The sequence below is a fragment of the Pongo pygmaeus genome, chromosome 7, assembly GCF_028885625.2.
Source record: "Pongo pygmaeus isolate AG05252 chromosome 7, NHGRI_mPonPyg2-v2.0_pri, whole genome shotgun sequence".
Lineage (NCBI taxonomy): Eukaryota > Metazoa > Chordata > Mammalia > Primates > Hominidae > Pongo > Pongo pygmaeus.
This window is the reverse complement of record NC_072380.2, coordinates 10,106,047-10,127,673: the sequence shown is the minus strand read 5'-3', so window position 1 is coordinate 10,127,673 and position 21,627 is coordinate 10,106,047. Positions and strand designations below refer to the sequence as shown.

Here is a 21,627-nt window from a genome sequence, read left to right as displayed (position 1 = left end):
GCGTTGGGCCTCACGGGCTTAGCTTCTCTCTCCAGGCCACGGCCATGGCCACGGCCTGGACGCCTCACACCTGCGTTTCTGCAGCTGCGTCCTCTCTGGGACTTGCAGGCGTGCCTGGCCCGGCTCCTTTCCTGTGATGACTGCCTCGTCCGTCCTTCTCACGCCCTGCTTCACCAGGCCGTCCCCCTTCCCTCTCCACTCAGACCACAGGCCTCCCTGGAGTCCTCAGCTGGAGAGTGAGGAAGGCCTGGCCTGGAGAGGCTGGAGCTGCCGGAGAGGGGTCTGTGCCCTGTACATCTTTGACCCCTCCGACCCTCCAGTGCTGAGCGACGCACGTGGCACACAATAGGAGTTGAAGGAACAAACCAATGAATGAATGAACCAATAAATGGGTTGATTCCCGATGCCCATGGAGACAGAGAATTCAAGATGCGCAGAGGAGGCGAGGGGCTGGCCTTGCCCCGGTAACGCTCCTTCCACACTGCACGAACCGCCGATGTGAGAGGCAGCAAACAGCAAACTCTGCAGTCAAGAGGTCTCAGTTCAAATCCCACTGCTGTCACTTCACTGCATAGCCTTGGGGACAATAGTTTCCCTCTCTGTGCCTCCATTTCCGCCTCTGTCAAATGGGGGCAGTAACAGTTCCTACTTATAGGAAGGAGCAAATGAATCAGACATGCAGCACTCACAGCAGGGTGACCAGCACATAGTAAGTGCTTAATCAATGTTCAGTACCATATGCCTGGAGGCGACACAGGATGGTCCCATGTCCACGTCCACCCATGTCCAAGACTCGCCAAGCAGAGAGAAGGTGCCACCCTCTGCAGCCATGGTTCAGGGCAAGAAGGAGCTGCATGAGGGCCATCAGGGCGCTCACTGTCTATACCCTTTCTTGTCTTCCCTTCATCCTGAAGATGGGTTCAAGGCATGGGCCAGCAGAAGGGAGGCCCAGACCACTTCTGGCCTGGACTCTAACCAGCTGCCCACACTCATGCTTGGCCCTGGGCACACAAGGGAGCCAGCCTTGCTGCCTACCAGACCGAGAGAGCAGGAAACTGCTGTCCTCAGGAGGAGGCCCAGGCGGCCAGGGGCAGAAAGAGCTGGCATAGGTGGCAGGTCAGGTCGCTGGCACATTCCAGCTCTTTCCCACCTTCCATCCCACCCTGTCCTCCTCCCGGCATTGTCCCCATCTCAGAATGTGGATGCAGGCAGCCTGGGCAAGGGCGGGGGTTCTCTGTCTGTTTTGGCTAAAATACACACTGGGCTTTCAACCGTCTTGGAAAGTGGCTTCTCCAGGGATGTTTTTGTTGTTGTTGTTAATCTGGAGCTAAGGATGGTTGCATTGTGTTTGCATTCTAGATAATAAAGTTGGCAGTCACAGTGAAGGAGGGTCATGTTTGCACAGCAGTGATTCAGAGCTCTGCCAGGACAGCTGCCAGTGCAGTTTATCTCCCGGTCCGATCAGACCTTGGCACAGGGAGGGAAGGTGGCCCTTTCTTCAAAAGCTTTGGCTGGCTCTGGCCTGGCAAACGCCTCTCCAGGACGTTCTGCTCTCCACACCAGGCCAGAAGAAGGAGTCCTTTTCTTGTGCCTTCTTGGCCAGCCTCCAGGAAGCTCTGGGCAGATCACATCCAGCCATCTCCCCCGGGCCAAGGGTGAAGCCACCAGCCGTGGCACAGAGGGGCAGGAGTCTTCCAGCTTGGGACGTCCTGGTAGGAGAAAACCACAGGAAGGGGGCACAGTTTGCCAGCCTTATCTAATCCTGGGGAGGCTCAGGAGAGGAGAGGGATGTGGGGGCCTTGAGGAGCCGCAGAGATTTAGGGTGCCCAGGAGGCCTGCACAGGAGGCAGGGAAGGTGGGGACAGCCTCCCCTGCTTCAGGCTTCCCTTGGCAGGAAACTGAGCCTGGAGGTGTCCCACCTGTGGCCACCTGGCACCTGCAGGACCTCCCCAGCCCACCACCACTCTGACCTCTGTGCTGCTCCGCCCTTCATCATCATCACGTGTGGCAGGCACGGCCTCTCTCGGACGCTCTATCAAGACAGCTGAAGCAGGAAGAACCTTTGCATATGGCCAGTCCCACAAATCCCAGGCCTGGCAGGAGGCAGGACTTGTGACCGGTCAGTGGAGGCACAGGGCAGCCGGGTGAGTGCCTGGTGAAGAGCATCTCATGGTCCTGGCATCTGCAGTTCCACCCATGGCCACTCTTGGTTCTAAAGCAAATGCTGCCCAGGTAGCCTAGGATGGGAAGGCAGCCACCTGCCCACAGCAGCCTGGGCGGGCAGGAGGCAGTGACTCTTCCAAGGTCCTGGCATGACAGTTCTTACGGGGACACTCATGGCCATGCCTAGGGTCTGCCCAGCAGCCCTGAAGTACCCTGCCCTCACATCGGGGAGCCTCCAGCCTCTCAAGACCCCCGAAGCAGAGAGAAGGTGCCACCCTCTGCAGCCTGGGAAAGGCCTCCAGGGACCCTCCTTCCCAAGCAGAACCTGACACCCCTCAGGCGAGACCTGGAGGGGCCTTTAAATGAGACTTCATGATTGATGGATGGTGGAAGTCTCCACAGTGGCCCTGGATTGAGATCTTAGAGGAGCATTTCTTGGGACAAACGAGCAGCTCTCCTTTTGTAGATGCCTCCGTGCAATATTAGTTTACCAGGGTTGCTGCACAGAACCATGGACTGTGTGGGTTCAACAGCAAACATGTATTTCCTCAGTTCTGGAGGCTGGAAGTGCAAGGTCAAGGCCCTGGCAGGGCTGGTTTCCCCCGAAGCCTCTGTCTTTGGCTTGTGGACATCCGCCTTCTCCCCACGTGCTCTCGTGGTCTCCCTCTGTGCACCTGTGCCCCGGCGTCTCTGTGTGTGTCCACGTTTTCTCTTCTTATGATGACAGCAGTCCTGTTGGATGAAGGCTGGCCCTAATGATCTCATTTGACCCTAATCGCCTCTATAAAGACCCTCTTTCCAAGTACGTCCTGACATACTGGGGATTAGGACCTCAACACATAAACTAGGGTGTGAGCAGTCCAGCCTGTAACGCTGAGCAAGGTCACCACTCCTCGGATGAGCCAGTGTCAGAAAGTAGGTCAGAAATCAAGACGGGGCCATAGAAACCTTCCCCTGCCTTCCGCAAGAGACCATCCGTCCCACAGAGGGAGGCCTTGTGTGTCATGTGCTTGGCCTTTTACACAGCTTCTGTAATTGTCACTGCAATCTGGCTTCACAGGTGCCATTTGAAAGATGAAGACACTGAGGTCTGGAGAGATTGGGTAACTTGCCCAAGGCCGCACCTCAAGTGAGTGGTGTCGGGATTTGAACCCAGGTCAGCATCCACCCAGCTGCGTGACTTTTCATTTTGACAACAGGGACCTATCCACTCATCCAGGGGTGCAGGAAGGCCTGAGAAGCAGGCAGCCCAGGAGAGCTGGCGAGTGGGCCAGGGCTGCGGGGTGCAGACAAAGCAACACCTGGATGAGCCAAGTCAGACACCTGCTGACTTCCTAACTGGGTCACCCAGAGCTGCTCACAGGAGAGGCTGGGATCCTGGCCCCAGCAGGAAGGCTCCAGGATGGTGAGTGGCCCAGGCCTAGCTAGCAGGGTGAGTTGTGCCCTTTGGCTAAGGTGTCCTGGCCTGCATGTGCTACCTGTGTGTGGGCAGATGGTACACGTTCTCTCAGGACCCCTTCCCACGTCTCACTTCTCAGGTTCTTCCTCCATCAGCTGGACATACTGGTCAGCCTTGGAGTCCCCAGCATCAGAAGGGACAAGGTATGAGGACGGAGTAGCCACATCTCAGGCTGGGAATGGCACTGTGTCCCTGAGACGGTGGGACTGCCCAGTCGCTTTCATCTCCAGGGGACGATGACCATGAGGATGACCAGGACCCCAAGTCAGGGCTCCCCTCACCAAGCTCCAGTCAGATGCAGGGCTTGGCCAAGATGCACTGGCAGTGCCCCAGCTGTGGCTACAGGGACCGTCAGCTCCACAGAAATCTCCACAGCTTATGAGAGTTGAGAGGAGCCTCAGAGGTCACTGGATCCAACCCCCCCAACAGACATCCAGGAATCCCATCTCTCCGGTGTCTGAGCATCTGAGGCCTTCAGCTGAGGCCGTCAGACTGATGGGGAATGCCTCCTCATTTTTGGAGAGGAGACCTACTCTGCTAGTGAGCGGCTGGTGCTTCTGGAAAGTTCTTCCTGCTGTTGCACTGAAAGCTGCCTCTTTGAGCCTTCCGCTGGCTGGCCCCTGTTCTACCCCATTCTCCAGCAAGCCCAGAGTGAGCCCAAATCCCTGTGCGCTAAGGAGCCGGCCTTCCCGTGATGCTAGGCAGGAGGTGACTGCAGCAGGACAGGAGCCCCATGCTTCCAGGAGGACCAGGGAAGGGGATGATGATCATAATCTCAGCCATAGACAGGGCACGCTGAGCCCTCTGCCCATATCATCTCATTTAATCCCCATGGCAGTCTTGGGTGGATGGGTACTGTTGTCCACATTTCACTAACTCAACTGAAGTTCAGAGAGGTTAGATAACTTGCCAATCATCACGCAGTAGAGGGAAGAACCAGTATTAACCTTGAGACTTTCTGGCTACAGAGCCTGTGCCTTCTGCCAAAGCTCTTTCACATGAATCATTCTAGCTCCCTGAGAAATGGGGGCAAGGATCGGTGAGGGGCCAAGTCTCCTAAGCGGATCAGGTAGGGGGACAATTATGGACAAAGAGAAGGGCGTGGACAAGAGCCCATGACAGTCTTTAAAACATACGGTCCTGAGCTTGCCCTCTGAGTCCTAGGCAAGTGACCAAAAAAGATGTCTTTAAAAGAGCAATGAAATATTTCTAATCCTAGTGTTTGAGTAGATTTTCCCCTTAATATGGATATTGGTTTATGGTAGTCCCCTCTAATGCGTCAGAGATATATTTCAAAACCTCCAAGGGGTGCCTGAAACAGGGGATGGTACCACACCCTATATCCACTACTCACAAATTTATTTTTCTGTCTTCACAATTTCACAGATAGAAGATTTGTTCTTACGTAGTTCTTAGAAACCTCAGCATATGATTTTCTTTCTTAACTTACGAAATTGAGAACTTTCACCTTTTCACTGAAAGGAAGCACTTGGTGGCTTCTGCTTGGCATATCCAAATTGCCAGCATCACTACTGTTGCCCTTTGGGGCCATCATTAAGACAAATAAGGGTGACTTGAGCATGAGTGCTGCGATACCTCGACGGCCCATCTGATAACGGAGATAGCTCCTAAGTGACCAATGGGAGGGTAGTGTTGACAGTGGGGGGTCCCCTGAAGGAAGGAGTGATCCACTCTCCATGTGGGACGGAGCAAGATGACGCAGATTCCATCATGCCACTCAAAACGGTGCAACATCTAAAACTTATGAACTATTTATTTCCGGAGATTTTTACTTAATGTTTTTGGACTATAGTTGACCACAGGTTACTAAAACCAAGGAAACTGGAGCTGCAGTTAAGGGGGGACTACTGTATCTTATCAAACAAAGTGAAAAGATGTAGTGGATGGGAAACCAATATGGCGGTTCCTCAAAAAGGCAACCATGGAAGTGGCATATGATTCAACAATGGCTCCTCTGGGTACACACCCAAAAGAATTGAAAGTGGAGACTCGGGCAGATGTTTGTACAGCCATGCTCATAGAAGCATTACTCACAATAGCCAAAAGTGGAAGCCACCCTAGTGAGCATGGATGGATGAATGGATAAGCAGAATGTGGTCTATCCATACAATGGAATATCATTCAGCCTTACAAAGGAAGGCAGTTCTGCCCCATGCTCCATACAATGGAATATCATTCAGCCTTACAAAGGAAGGCAATTCTGTCCCATGCTACGACATGGAGGAAACTTGAAGACATTATGTTACGTGAAATAATCTAGATGCAAAAGAATAAATATCATATGAGTCCGTCTATGAGGAACCCAGAGTAGTCAAATTCGTAGAGACAGGACGTAGAATGGGGATTGCCAAGGGCCGGGAGGAGGGGGAGTGGGGAGTTAATGTTTAATGGATATGGAGTTCTAGTTTGGGATGATGAGAAAGTTCTGGAGATGGATGGTAGTGATGGCTGCAAAATAATGTGAATGTTCTTAATGTCATAGAACTATAAACGTAAAAACAGTTATAATCGGCCTGGTACAGTGGCTCATGCCTGTAATCCCAGCACTTTGGGAGGCCGAGGCAGGTGGATCACAAGGTAGGGAGATTGAGACCATCCTGGCTAACACGGTGAAACCCCGTCTCTACTAAAAATACAAAAAAATTAGCTGAGCGTGGTGACATGTGCCTGTAGTTCCAGCTACTCAGGAGGCTGAGGCAGGAGAATCACTTGAACCCAGAAGGTGGAGGTTGCAGTAAGCCGAGATTGCACCACTGCACTCTAGCCTGGGCAACAGAGCGAGACTCCGTCTCAAAAAAAAGAGAAAGGAAGTAGTCAAAATGGTCAGTGTTATGTTATGTATATTACAACAATTGAAAAATTAAATTTAAATCTAAGAATGCTAGTGGACATATTGTAGTGCTGTATATTTCATATATCTTCCATTCACTCCTAAAAAAATGGCTGTGGTGTACTCTCCTTGGAGTTGGAGGATCTGGATTGAGACCTGATTTTGCTACTGAATAGCAGTAGACAAGCCACATGCATGCTCTAAACCTCAGTTTCTTCATCTGTTAAATGGTGTCAAATACCTGTTTCATAGGTTGGTTGTGATAATGAAATGAATTGATGGATAATGTAAATGCTTTAAAACTGTAAAATAACACACTAATGCAGTGGTAGTATTATTTCCTGAGAGCTTAGCACTGGACAGCAACCACCTGTCCAGAGCTTTCTGGGAAGATTTTCCATTATCTGCCCTGTCGTTCTCATAAGCACCCACACGCTTTTCAGTACAAGAATCCAGACTTGGGTCTATGGCCACACCACCTTGAACATGCCTATCTCGTCTGGTCTTGGAAGCTAAGCAGAGTCGGACATGGTTAGTACTTGGATGGGAGACCGCCCTGGAATACCTGGTGGTAAATACCTGGTGGTATTAAAAAATTAATTAATTCAATAAAGTAATAGTAATAAAAAGAGAATTTGGGTTTGGGAAGTCTGGCCCCTCTAGCAGGTTCTTGCCATGGAGGCACCCACAATAATGGGGAGAAAGAGGATAAAGCACAAGGGCCTGTTGAGTTATGCAGTAAATGGTGTCCTATTCCCCTACCCATAACTGGGGACCCAGCCCACTCCCAGCTGTATTGTCCCCTCCACTGTTTGAGTGACCAGGAAAGAAAGAGCCTCCACTACTCTTTGGGTGGGGCCCCGTGCCCGCCCATCCCACCATAGGTGAGTAGAATCACCAGGCAACCGCCAAGAAGGGATGGGATTGAAGAAATCCAGTCTCCAGGGTTATTGTCCTAGAGCCATGCTTCATTCTCTGCCAAACCAGGTTGAGTCCAGGAGCCCACACAGCCCACCAGGGAGCAGGAATGCCAGCAGAGGCCTGATGATGGCAATGATGGTGACAATGGCATTACTTATTGAGTGCTTACTGTGTACCAGGCACTGTGGAAAGCACATATATGCATGCTGTCCCCTAATCTTACGAGGTAGAGATTTTTATTGCCTCTATTTTACAGGTAAGAACACTGCTGCCCATGTCTCTTAGACTATGCAATCAATATATGCAATGGTTTTTATTAAAAGTCTTGCATAATAGAAATAGATTGCATTACGGCCAGGTGCAGTGGCTCACGCATGTAATCCCAGCAGTGTGGGAGGCCAAGGCGGGTGTATCACCTGAGATCAGGAGTTCAAGACCAGCCTGACCAACATGGCGAAACCCCCATCTCTACTAAAAATACAGCTACTTGGGAAGCTGAGACAGGAGAATCGCTTGAATCCGGGAGGCGGAGGTTGCAATCAGCTGAGTAAGATCGCGCCACTGCAATCCAGCCTGGGTGACACAGTGAGACTCCATCTCAAAAAAAAAAAAAGAAATAGATTGCATTAGAAAAACTGCTTCCAGTGTGAAAAGATTCTGCTTTTAAATACTATTTTTAAATCTGTTTTCTGTGATTTTATCATCATTGCACAAATTAGGAATAACTTATTTTTCAGGGTCACCATCTTCTTAAAGTAAATCTTTCATTTAATTATAGCATACACACAGAAAAATGCATAAATTATAAATGTTCATCTTGATATTTCTCAGAAAGTGTGCCCGTTGAACAGCATCCAGAACTAGAAAGTAGAATTAAAACATTATCGGCAACCAGGCCAGATGCAGTGGCTCACACCTGTAATCCCAGCACTTTGGGAGGCCGAGGTGGGTGGATAACCTGAGGTGAGGAATTCAAGACCAGCCTGGCCAAAATGGTGAAGGCTGTCTCTACCAAAAATACAAAAATTAGCCGGGCGTGGTAGTGTGCACCTGTATTCCCACCTACTTGGGAGGCTGAGGCAGGAGGATCACTTGAACGTGGGAGGTGGAGGCTGCAGTGAGCCAAGATCACGCCACTGCACTTCAGCCTGGGCAGCAGAGCAAGACTCCATCTCCAAAAAAAAAAGAAAAATGAAAAAAGAAAATTATCAGCAACCAAAAACCTCTTTCTGACTCTTTCCAGAAACCACTACTGACTTCTAACATCATAGTTGTGCCAGTTTTAATAAATGGAATAAAAAAGACAAAGAAAAAGAATGCTGATGCCCAGAGAGGCAAAATAACTTGTGCAAGTGATGAAGTTGTGCAGCCTGAGGTTAGCCCGCATTTGCCTGAATCCCCAGTCTGTGCTCATACCAGACATACCCCACTGCCACTGACAGAGGAGCCAAGCTTCAAGGAACGGCCCCAGCATCAGTGCCATCTTCAGTCCAGGTGTTCCCTAGGCTCAATGATGGCTGCCATGTGACCGTGAATGATGGCTGAGAACATAACGCACAGCTATTGAATCCTTGGTGCCGATGTCACAGGGCAGGAGGATGATGCATCTCCAGCCAGCGTGGTCCTCCTCTGGCCAGTCTGGGCCCATCCCGATGAGGTCAGGAGGGATGCGGCTGCTCCTCTTCCCCATGGAAGTGTCAGGCCCAACCAGCCTGCCCTCTCTCCTCTCCCTGCAGTTTATCAGGTGGCTTTGGAAAGGGGTCATCCTGAAGGGACCACTTGTGCTGCAGTAGGAGGTGGGAAGACCGGCAGTCCAGGGACCCCGGGACAGACTGGAGCTACAGAAGAGGTCTCAAGCAAAGGTGGCAAGCTCTCAGGGCTCTTCCTGACAATCCTGCCTGTCCCCAGGCCGTGGACAGCAGGGCAGCCTCAAAGCTAACTCCCAACAACAGCACCCAGTCCAGTCTCCCGCCCTGGCTCCTCCGTTCCCTTTCCTGGGCAGACAGTGCCCCAACCCACCTTTCACAGACATTTCTGACCTACCGAAAAGCACCAGGGCTGGGGCAATGAAAAGAAATAGACACCAACCCCTTCCCTACACAGGGAGTGGTGACGGGGAAGGCAGCTCTACCACCAGGTTCCTGACCCCTCACCCCTGGGCTGGAGATCAGGTCCTGACTTTGCCACAGGTTAGCTTTAGGCAAGTCTCATCCTTTTTCTGGGCCTCAGTTTCCCCTTTTGTAGAGAAAAACGATTGGACAAGCTCAACATTTCTCCTTGGTCCAGAGAGATGTGCTCCTTGGTCCAGAGAGACTATTTGCCCTGAATAGATTTGAGAAGCATTGCAAACGATCCATGCCTTTAGGTGATCTGCTAAGCTCATTTGCATATTTTGTTGAGCTCATTAGCATATTAAAGCTCTGTTTAATGTCCTTGGATCCAACATATCTTAAAGGTCTCTCTGGCTGTGAAACATTCATTTTGATATACAGGTGACTCTTGAACACGAGATTTAGGGCCACCAACCTCCTGTGCAGTTGAAAACCCGTGTGTAACTTTGGACTCTTCCAGAATTTACTTACTCATAGCCTACCGTTGACCAGAAGCTTACTGATAATATAAACAGTCGATTCACATATATTTTGTATGTAATATATATTATGTACTGTGTTCTTACAATAAAGTAGGCTGAAGAAAAGAAAGTACTAAGAAAAACATAAGGAAGAGGAAGTACATTTACCCTTCATTAAGCGGAAGTGGATTATCATCAAGGCCACTATTCTCGTCATCTTCATGTTGAACAGGCAGAGGGGGAGGAAGAGGAGGGGTTGGTCTTACCGTTTTGGGGGTGGCACAGGAAGAAAATCTATGTGTAAGTGGACCTGCAGGAGCGTCTGGAGGCCAAAAGTTAGAATTCAGCCTAGGGACTCCTTCCTCGTGCAGTTCCAACCCATGTGGTCCCAGGGTCAACAGTAACAGCTATTGCAAAACGTTCTTTAGAAAATGTGACCAATGGGGTTGGAGGTCCCTTGCAGTATCCACCTCCGAGAATCTACAAAAAGACCCCAAAGCCGCTTGGAGCTGGATGGCCTGGAGTGTGAATTCCAGCTGAGGCACTTACCACCTGAGGGGCCCTGAGCAAATCCCTCAGCCTCTTTGAGCCTCAGTTTCTCTCCCGGGAGGAGAGGGGTTGGTGCCTGTGCCAGCCTCACCGTGCTGGGAGCTGGGAGACCGAGTGACCCAGAGCATGCATGGCACAAGTTGGTGGGTGCTCCCTAACTGAGAGGAGCTCACCTGGGCGGTACAGTCCCCGGCACCCAGGGGTGAAGGAGTTGAGTAGAGTCTCCCCAGGAGCACAAAGGGGGCAGGGGGCAATGCGGGGTGTGGGGGATGAAGGATGCTGTTGGGTGGAGATGCTGGGCCCTTGCTTTCGTCTGCTTCCCACCATACTGGGCCAGCCCTGGTAGGCGCTCAGGTGTTGGGAAAGGTGAGCAGTGCCACCAGGAATCAAGCCTGACTTGGTTCCTGCCCCTGGGAGGCAAGATGGGGGAACCAAACTGGTTTATCGGGGTACCTGGGTCCTCCCGCTCAGGCACACCCAGAATGAGCAGCCTTCCCCATTTCCAGCCCCGCAGGAATGTGGCGCATCTCCCCCCGGCTCGCCCAGCCCAGACTCCGGGTGTGAGGGGCCAAGGAAGCCACCGGAGCCCCCTGATCCGAGCCGTTTCTGCCCTGATCGTGGAGCTTCCCGTGCTGACATCTGCCTAGCAAGCCTCCCCCGCCCTTCCCCTCCTCATTCCTCTCCTCCTCCACTCGTGCTGCATCTCCTCGCAGGTGCTGGCCTCCAGGGGCTTGGGGACCATCTTCAGGAAGTTCCCAGCAGCCAATGCAAATGAAGGCCACCTCCCTGTTATTGAAGAGCAACTTGCAGGCACAGATCTGTCTGCCCGGCAGCCAGCGGCTTCTCCCTGAGACTTAATCCCTCCACTTTCTGAGTCACCAGGAACTTCTCAACCCGAGGCCCAGGGAGTGTGGTCCCAGGCCAAGAAAGTGTGTCTCATAAGCTGGCTTCCAACAAGCTTTGCTGAAACCCAGAACCAGCCAAGAGCGTCTGGGGGCCGAAAGTTAGAATTCAGCCCAGGGGCTCCTTCCCTGTTGACCCAGGACAAGGTCTGCACTTGGTTTGTATGACCTCTTAGGTGCAGGCCACAGCCCATGGCCATAGTACGGCATCGGCCAGGGTGATAAGCCGCCAGGACACCCAGGCACGGCTGCTGAGCGCATTCGCATTACTGAGCCTGGCGGACTTCGTTCAGATCTGGGTTCTGTGTATGGCTGCTGGGGCTGAACAGAGGGGCTCAGGGGCTGGCCTTCGCCAAGGAGGCAGACACAGCCACCCACAGCTGCAGGATGCAGGTGACCCCACCCCATGCTCCGTCAGGCCAGGCCAGGCTGGAGGAGGAGCAGGGCACCTTCTGGCAAGTTCAGAGAAGGTGTGATGAGTCATCTGATGAAGCTCACACGCCGTCGCCCACACACAGGCCCAGAGTCCAGCTTGATGATCAAAAATGATGGCCTCATGCCTGCTCACCCTCTGGGATCCCTCAATGGGCAGCCTCTGCTGTCCTCCATACGGCCACTGTCTTCCCTCTGGGATGGCCCCAGCCTCTCACATCTGGCCTCAATACCTCTCCACCAGGTTCTTAACCCCGAGGAATTTGATAATTCTGTGTACGCTATCCTTGGAGGTCCTGGTGTTCCGTGATGAAGTCAACTCTTTCACATGGCACATAGGGCTGTCATGAACCACCCTGTCCAAACTGACCACAAGCCCTGGGTCCCCCAGCTCAGTCCCCAGAATCCAGCTTTGCCTCCCTGACAGCTGGGTGTGGCCCTGTGCACACAGCCACGCTGTGCTCCGCTCACCTCCAGCATTCACTGCTGCTGGCCCCTCTGCTTGGGGTGGTCTTTCCCACTGGCCTCTGGACTCCAGCCTGGTGCCCCTGACACGGGGCATGTGCAGATGCCCTGGCCTCTCAGAGCTCCTTCTTATCTCACTGCATCCCTGCGGGGAAGCTCCTGCCAATTGATGGCAGGCCTGCATGCTCTGATGCCCAGCTCTGAGTGAAAGGACAGGAAGGGACACAGGGCATGTGGGGCCAGGGGGTCTCTGCTGTCCTGAGGGCAGCAGCAGCCAAGAGCTTCTGGTCAGTGAAGCAGGACCTGGACCCTGCCCTAGGCTGATCCCCGCTGAGGCCTTGGCCCTTCCTTCCGACACAGCTCGTTCCTCCTGCTGCCAGAATTGGCTCCCTGGAACCTGGCTCCGCTCACCCCCTACCTGCTGGAAACCCTTCTGCCATGTCTGGGTGGGCCTGGCCTTTGGCACCTGTTCTGCCAGCCCAGCAGCCTCCATGGTGAAAGCCCTGGCCACAGGCAACATCCCCCAATGCCTGGCACATAGGAATGTTCCCTAAATAAATCCTTTTGTGTGTGTGTGAGACAAGGTCTCACCCTGTCGTCCAGACTGGAGTGCAGTGGCACGATCTGCAGCCTTGACCTCCTGGGCTCAAGTGATCCTCCTGTCTCAACCTCCTGAGTAGCTGGGACTAAAGGCATGCACCACCATGCTGGCTATTTTTTTTATAGTGTTGGGGTCTTTCTATGTTGCCCAGGCTGGTCTTGAACTCCCAGGCTCAAGTGATCCCCCTGCCTTGGCCTCTGAAAGTGCTGTGGCCGCCCATTCCCTTGTGTCCATTCAACAAATCTCTCCTTCTCTGCAGAGCACCTCCTGGGAGCTGACTGCTCTGGCACTTGGCACCCAGCAGTGAACAGAAAAGGCAGCCTCTCGCTCCCTCGCAGCTTGAGTGATAGTGGAGGGAAAATGACCAAGAACAAATCACATCAATAAAATGCACAAGATCAAAGATCATGATGAGTACTCTGGAGAAAGACTCCATCAGGGGTAGGGAGATGGGCAGTGGAGAGGGCCTCTGCCAGATGGTGGTCCTCGGGGTGGGACCCTACAGGGCAGGGCATGCTAGGGGCTTTCAGAGCCTGGCCTGCCCAGACTCATCTCCAGCCAGGCAGCTCCTTGCCTGCAGATCTCCAGCCTGCTTACCGCCTCCCTCCCCCACCTTTCAGTCCCTCAGTGGGCCATGCCTGCTTCAACCACAGGGCCTTTGCACAAGCTGCTCCCCCTCTTGCCTCGCCCTTCACCACCTCTCTTTGCCCAGTAAACCCCTCTGACCCAGTCCATCCCAGCTCCTTTACTGCCTCCTCAGGGAAGCCCTACCTGACCTTCTTCCTGTCATGTGTGCTGCCAACCAACCCCACACAGCCTTGTGCAGAGCTAGATATCTGTGCGTTTCCTCCCCAGCCTTCTACCACCTCCCTGGAACCTGGAAGAGTTCTTGGCACAGGGAAAGCCCCCAATAAGTATTTGTTGGCCTAATGAATGAACACCTCCACCTTGACTTATTAGAGCTGGTTCATTTACTCTCTAGACTTTGATTGGGCCCCCGCTGTGCACAAATCCCAGTGCTGGGGGCTGAGAATACAAAGGTGGTCATCATTTGTTCAACTGTCTCCTCTTCAAGACTGGAAGCTCTCTGAGGGCAGGGGTCATGTCAGAGGTCAGCGTCTCACCATATGGTATTCTCTCTGTTGGTAGGCCCACTGTCCCTCAAACATCCCCCGTAAGAAGCTGGGGGTTGTGCCAGTTTCTGTCTTGCACACCTTATGTCCGAGGATGGCCAGGTCCTGCCACTCAGATCCACTTCTTCTGTGCACTGCCCAGAAGACAGAGCCCTGGCTTCTGAGTGTGGCGTCCATCCAAGGCCCTCGGGTCTGTCTTCCACCCACCTCTCCATGCAGCTCTTGCCATCGTCTGCCTCCACCTTTAGGTGCCAACGACAACAAGCCTCACCTTGCTCCCACCCAGGCCAGGCTGCTGCCTGCTCCTCTGCTGTCACTCAGCTGGGCTGTGAAGTGGCCCCACCTCTGGGCCTGGCTCAGCCTCACTCTGGGATGCAGCTCACACATTGCCTTCTCTAGGAGGACCCGGTCCTGAAGCCCATGCTCTTCTTCACCCAATTCTGTTCCTCTTTACTATGCACTGTCATTATCTGCTTGTGTCTCTCCTGCAAGCAACTGAGAGCAGGGGATATGACTTATTTGTTGTCATAGTATTGCCAGAATCTTGCATAGTGCCCAGTAACTAACAGGCAGTAACAATTTATAGGTTCAGTCACCGTTTGACAAACTAATCTTGGGTGAATGGAAGGATAAATGTGTAAACCGAAAAGTATCTGAGACAGGTCTCAATCAATTTAGAAGGTTATTTTGCCAAGGTTAATGACGTACCTGGGAGAAAGATCTGTTCCTTTCTCCAAAGATAATTTTGAAGCCTTCAATATTTAAAGGGGAAAGTGGGCTGAAGGGGAAAGAAGGAGGGTATGGTAATCCACATGTTGCAAGAGAAAAGGAGCAGGTGGGGAATAATCAATTATGTGTTCCTCCCTTGCTCAGTAAATCGGCACTTTATATAAGATAAGGCAAACATAGAGAAGCTACCTGTGGAGATATTTAACCTTTTATTTGTAGCTACCTGCTTAGGAATCAAAGGAAAGGCAGTTTCTTGTGTTACTCAACTTTCAGCTAAATTTTTTTTTTTTTTTGGCATAGTGAATTGGGTTCCCAAGTTTTTATTTTCCTTTTACAAATGGATGAAAGGATGGGTGAATGGATGGGTGGATACATCGAAGAATTAATGATGGATGAATAGTGAATGGATAAACAAATGGGTGGAAAAATGGATGGATGGAAGAATGGATGAATGAATGGATGGAAGAGTGGATGGATGAATGGATGGATGGACGGATGGATGGATGGATGGGTGGATGGATGGGTGGGTGGAAGGATGGATGGATGGATGGGTGGATGGATGGGTGGGTGGAAGGATGAATGGATGGATGAATGGATGGATGGATGGATGGGTGGATGGATGGGTGGATGGATGGGTGGATGGATGGGTGGGTGGAAGGATGATGGATGAATGGATAGATGGGTAGGTGAAAGAATGGATGAATGGAAAGATGGACAGAGATGAAGGAAGGAAGGAATAGAGGGAAGGCTGGATGGGGGAGGGGAAAGGGGAAGGGAGAGACTTTTTTTGCAAAGATAGAAATAAATTCTTTCTACAGCATTTATTGATTGCTGGCTTGTATTAGGCTTTGTACGAAGCTGGACATCTTACCCCATTTGACCCTTCCAACAAGCCTGTGAAGTCAGTATCACTATTCTGAATTTTACATTTGAGAGAAAAAGGTCCAGTGTCATATCTAAGAGGGACAGAGTATCTCAGACCTCCAAACCCAGTACCCTCCCGAGAGGAGTGTAACCCTTGGGCTCCAAGCCTGCTGGTTTGCCACGACAGAAAGGAGAAGTACAGCCTCCAGTCTGTGATTCTGCATGATGGGGCAGTCCCTCCTTCCCTCCTCCAGGAGGCTGAGATTGCCAGAATCCAGGCATCACTCCCAGCACATCCTGACATGGCTCCAAGTGGAGTGGTACCCCTTTTGCTAATATTTTCCCAAGACCGTGATGTCTCCACCCTCTGAGTATTTTGGGGAGATTCAAGGTGAATATTTCCATACAGAGCAAGACAGCCTCAGTGACCAGACAAGAGGGAACATGAAGGGAATAGGGGGTGGGGGGACTTCAAAACAACCTCGTGGGCAAGACTGAAACAGTCCCTGCTGAAGGGGCATGGAGCACTCTAGCTGGGGGTGGGGAAACCTCATAGGGCCCCATGGAGGGCTCACACGAAGGAAGAGGAAAGGAAGGAGTCTGTGGACAAGCCAGGTCCCCTACTTCGGGGAAAAGCCTGGCTCCTTGCCTACAGCATGTTACTTTCATTGTCAGCGGAGGGAACTGTGGAATTCTCCAAAGCACATGATCTGGTGGGCGCCTGGCCCAAGCCCTCATTCTTCAGAGGGGGACACTGAGTCAGGGAGCAGGAGAGGCTTGGCCAAGTCCACAGTGCACTTCCGGGATGGTGTCTGTGAGAACCCAGGTCTCCACGCCAGGGCCGTGCTCTTCCGCTGCCCTTGACTTTCCTATCTCTCTGCCTGGTGTCTGCTCATCTGCTCACCAGGGTAGGCATGTAATTCAGCCACGAACTTTCAGGAACCACCTCCTCTGTCAAGACCCAAGCAGATGATGGGAGAGCCCTGCCTCCGACCACTGTGCTGAGCACCTGAAAGGGTTGTGAGCAGGAGGAGTGAAGGGGAGAGGAGGAGAGAAGTTGGGAGATGGGTCACCCCCACAAGGAGCACTGCCCTTGGTGCTGCCCTCAGAGCCAATCCTTTGCATGGGGTAAATAATATTTTTCCAACTCTGCAACATGAACCACCAGCACAGCAGTTGCCTGGGCATCAATCAATCACCTCCTGCTCCACTCTTTTTTTTTTCTTTTTTTGAGATGGAGTCTTGCTCTGTTTCCCAGGCTGAAGTGCAGTGGCATGATCTCAGCTCACTGCAACCTCCACCTCCTGGGCTCAAGCAATTCTCCTGCCTCAGCCTCCCAAGTAGCTGAGATTACAGGCACCTGCCACCACACCCAGCTAATATTTGTATTTCTAGTAGAGATGGGGTTTTGCCATGTTGGCCAAGCTGGTCTCAAACTCCTCACCTCAAGTGATACACCCGCCTCAGCCTCCCAAAGTGGTGGGATTACAGGTGTGAGCCATCACGCCCTGCCGCCTCCTACTCCACTCTTATGGGAATTATTTTTCTACATTCTCATCTCCTTCCTAAAGAGTTAGAAGTAGAAACAAGATAAAGCATAGCTAAAGTAAGTCTTTAAAACAGGCATCAAAAGACACAATACTGGCCAGGTGTGGTGGTTCACTCCTGTAATCCCAACACTTTGGGAGTCCACGGTGGGAGGATCACTTATGCCCAGGAGTTTGGAAAAAAAAAAAAGACAAAATACTGGTAATGATAATGTGATTATACTGAGATCATATAATCACATTTATATGATTATACTGGGGTAATCATGTAAGAAAAAAATGGGATAAGTAAAAAAAGAAGCGTGGTACACTCCATACCTTTCAAAAGCTAATACACGGTAATAAGAATTGCAGTTAGAGCCGGCATGGTGGCTCACACCTATAATTCCAGCACTTTAGGAGGCCGAGGCAGAAGGATCACTTGAGCTCAGGAGTTCAGCCTGGGCAAAATAGTGATAACCTCATCTCTGCAAAACATAAACAAAATTAGTCAGGTTTGGTAGCATGTACCTGTAGTCCCAGCTACCCAGGAGGCTGAGGCAGGGGGATTTCCTGAGCCTGGTAGTTGGCGGCTGCAGCGAGCTACGATTGCACCACTGCACTCCAGCCTGGGTGAGAGTTAGACCCCGTCTCAAAAAAATAAATAGAAATAAATAATTTTTAAAACGCAGTGGGGACATGGGCTCTGTGACCAGGCTGTCTGGGTGCAGAGCCCACATCCACTGCCTGGCAGGGCAGCTCTGTCCCACCCCCACTCTGTACCTGGCCCCTGTGCCCACAGGTCGCTCCATTACTGAGGCTGTGACGATCCTGGGGAACAAGCTCAGAGATTACCAGGGCCATTTCAACACCACCCACCGGCTGGCCCTCTGTAACTACTTTCACCACACCTTCATCCGCCACTACAAACTCTACCAGTATGTCCTGGGCCAGGACCAGCAGGTCGACCTGACCGTTGCCCACCTGGAGGTGTGCATGCCACCCCAGCCCCTCCCACTGGCCGAGGGCATGCACAGGGACTTGTGGACCCACGAGCAGCAGGTGGCCACACTGACGGAGGCCGAGGCACAGAAGCGCGCCGACGTGCTGCTCCTGAAAGAGGCGCTGCGCCTGGAGCAGGAGAGCTCGCTGCAGAAGGCGTTCGCTGCCGCCGCGCCTGCGCAGCCCGGACAGGTCCTGGAGAGACAGGTGAGGCTCTGCCCACCTGCCGTGGGTGGGCACCTGGGCCTGCAGAGATACCAGCCAGGGCTGGAGTCACTGCAGATGGGAGCTCCTCAGTAGCACACAGGGGAGGGGGAGAGATGCAGGGAGGAATCAAGAGTCTACCACGGGCTTCACGGTAGACTAAAGGTAGAAACTCATGTCCCTATTTTAGTGATGAGACGACTGAGGCTCAGAGAACTTTTCAACTCGCCAAGGTCACCAAGCTAGCATGTGGTAGAGTTCACATTTGGACTGAGGCCTGTCTGACCCTGAAGTCTAAGTTCCATCCTCTGTGTCATTGATCAGTGACAGATTCCACCAAGAGAGGCAGGAAAAAGACTCCAGCTTTGGAACTGCTGCAGATTCTCCAGAGCTGGCATGCCCCTAGGCTGGGGGAGAAGATGGAGGAGGCAGGGACATGGGGACAGCTCGGGGAGGGTCATGTGACCAGGGAGACAAAGGCTGGAGCCGGGGCCCAGGGAGGACTTAGGAGGATCTGGTGCCTAGATCTCAGACTTTGGACTGCCCTCTTGGAGGGCCTGCCAGACCACTGGGGCTCTAGCTACCAGCATTTCCCACGACCAGCTCTTCAATGACGGTGACGACCCCAGCCCCAGGGTAGCTGACTTCTTGAGGGCCTGGCCAAGGCTACATTAGTTTCTCAGCTATACATAGGCACTGAAGTCATCATTGTTGCATCATCTTTGAACATACTTTGAGAGACAAGTATGTGCATGTGTGTGTATGTATGTGCGTGTGTTTCAGGCATTGGAGTGGGGGAGTTGCAGGGCCTGTGAGTTCCAAGGGATTTTGGTTTCTGAATCATCAGCTGAAGAGCAAATGGCCCTGGGAAGTATTCCTTTAGGGTTGCACACGCACACAACACACGCACACGCACACAACACACACACACACACACACACAAACACACACACAGAGGAAAATCTCTAAAGAGCAATGAACATAGCAGCCTGGATGGTGCTCATCTAAGGATAAGTCTCCAGACAAATTGCACATCAGGGGGCCATGTAATCTTAGTTCATGAAGACATTCAATAAAGACCCAACAAAACCCACGCAACAGTCTATGTCTCTGGCCCCCTGCAGGGACCTTGCTCTAGCACACGGGGCGGGGCGGGGCATGGCCACAGTGGCCCCTACTGCCCTGCACTTCCCACAGCTGTTCCTGCCTGCTCCTCCCAGCTCCCCACCCAGCCTCCAGCATGGCACTGCTGGCCCCTGCCTGGCGGAGTTGGTGAGCCAGAGCCCCCTACACTGTGTGCCCCAGCTATGCACCTAAGATGGGGCACTCAAGGGCATAGAACAAACACCACGCATTCTCTTATAGCACAACCTTCCCCATTAATTTTTTCTACAAAAACAACAAGAGGATATTCTGGGGCAAATGTACAATTTTGCATACCTTTTAAGTGAATACAAGATCTCAAAGAAATGCACTACAGCCAACCAGTTTTTTCCAGTGTGTCCCCTGACAATAGCTCCTCTGCTGTGTGGTTGCTCGGGCAGGGAACCTGGAGAAACACAGTTACGTGGTCCATGTCTCCAGGCTCTGTGGGCTGTAACTCTGATGGAGTTGACCAACAGGGTTTCCTGTTTAACATGGTGGGTGGACGGTGGCTGCATTTCCATTCTTCCTATGGCTGGCTGGGTGGAGGACACACCCACTCTCTGAAGCAATTTCCCCTGTCCCCTCCCATGAAGCTGCCACTAGAACTTTGAGAGGTGAGAATAAGGATGGTGGGGGGGCAGGGTATCCAATGGAGCCTTCATTGACCAGGAAGTAGGGTCTATAGGAAATATGGCACTGGACGATTGGCCCAGAACAAATGACACACTCAAACAGCCTGGCCGTCACTCTAGGCCAGAAAAGAAAAGGGAGGGAGTGACTATTGGAATCCAAAAAGAGAGCTTTAGTTACAAGCAAGGGCTGAGGTACAGGGAGCGTGACTACCCATGGTCCGTGGCCATGGCTAGCCCACAGCCAGTCAGGAGAAGATGAAGACCTCCCCACCCTCAGACCTCCTGCTCCTAGTTGGCTGAAGTCAACCAGAAGCCAGAGGTCAAGGCAGCCACGGCCCATGGGCAGGGTGAGACGGGTGGACAGTGGACACATTCTCGTACCCGCAACAGGGGCTGAGTTGAGAACCGGATCCGGCGATGCTCCCCAGCCCCGCTCACCGGCCCTCCCGGTTCCTTCCAGGAGTTGGAGAGCCTTGTCTGCCAGGCAGTCCACATCCAGATGGAGCTCCTGCAGGAGCTGCTGTGGCGCCAGATCCAGAACACATTCGCCATCTTGGACCTGAAGCTTCAGAAGAAGACTCTGAACCTCAACGCCCCCACCCCTATCCCACCCCCCATCACCAGCCACGCAGGCCAGGAGGAAGCCCTGAAGCCCCAAAGAGCGAGCAAAGGAAAGAAAGCGAAGGCAAGGAAGTAGAAGGCCCCAACTGCCACACGAGACTGACTGGGGACCAGCCACCCATAGCCATGAGCCTTGCGGCGCGGTGAGTTCAGCACCCACAGAGAGACATCTCGTGATTAAAAGAAACAAACCCATGCCATCATCTGGTCTCTGTCTTGGAAACCACCTGCTACCACCTAAAATCTAATCCAGATGATTTCCTCTGAGTGACAAGATGGCTGTGCACCTCTGCTAAGCACAGAGCTTTGCTCTGGGGGTACTTGTCACATGCTGACAAGCCTGAGCTCCGCTGAAGATGGAGCCACCCATGAGTGCAAGCCGGTAAGAGTGTGGGTGCCCCACACACCAGTGAAGCCCTCCAGGGAATCCCATCAGGTAAGGAGAATCTATCCTTGGATTCTTCCTCCTGACATTTCCACCACAGGCTTCATTGCATGCAGTGCAGCCCGCAGGTCTCCCACAAGAGGACCCAGAGCCATGTGCCCTCTAGAAAACTCTTCCTCCCAGGAGCATCTGCACTGTCTGGACTCAGGCAGGGGGCAGGTGCTGTCCCAGAGGTCGGAGACCTGGCCTGGAGCCCACTTTGCTGTGGATCTGCTGTGTAATTCTGCCTGTGTCCCTTTCATCTCTGGGCCCCAGCTCTGTATCTTGTTGAGTAGAGGTGCTTGGGATGGTGTCTCAGGTCCCTCTCTCACTAAGTTGTCCTAGGAGAAAGACAAGGTGAGGTTTACCATTCCCATGTGTCAAGGGTTTCAAGGTTCAAGGAGGAAAAGAACCTACTCCTGCTTCCATGC

At 52.4% G+C, this 21,627-nt stretch overlaps 1 protein-coding gene across 1 annotated transcript in view; it reads left to right on the top strand.

Moving 5' to 3' along the window:
- C7H8orf74 (chromosome 7 C8orf74 homolog) overlaps positions 1-20,974 on the top strand; it is a 28,649-nt gene extending 7,675 nt beyond the window's left edge. The window contains exons 3-4 of the mRNA XM_054498329.2: positions 17,970-18,376; positions 20,612-20,974. Of these exons, the coding sequence (XP_054354304.2) occupies positions 17,970-18,376; positions 20,612-20,848 (644 nt within the window). The 3' untranslated portion in view covers positions 20,849-20,974. The remainder of the gene's footprint in view (positions 1-17,969; positions 18,377-20,611) is intronic.
- The last annotated feature ends 653 nt before the right edge of the window (positions 20,975-21,627 follow it).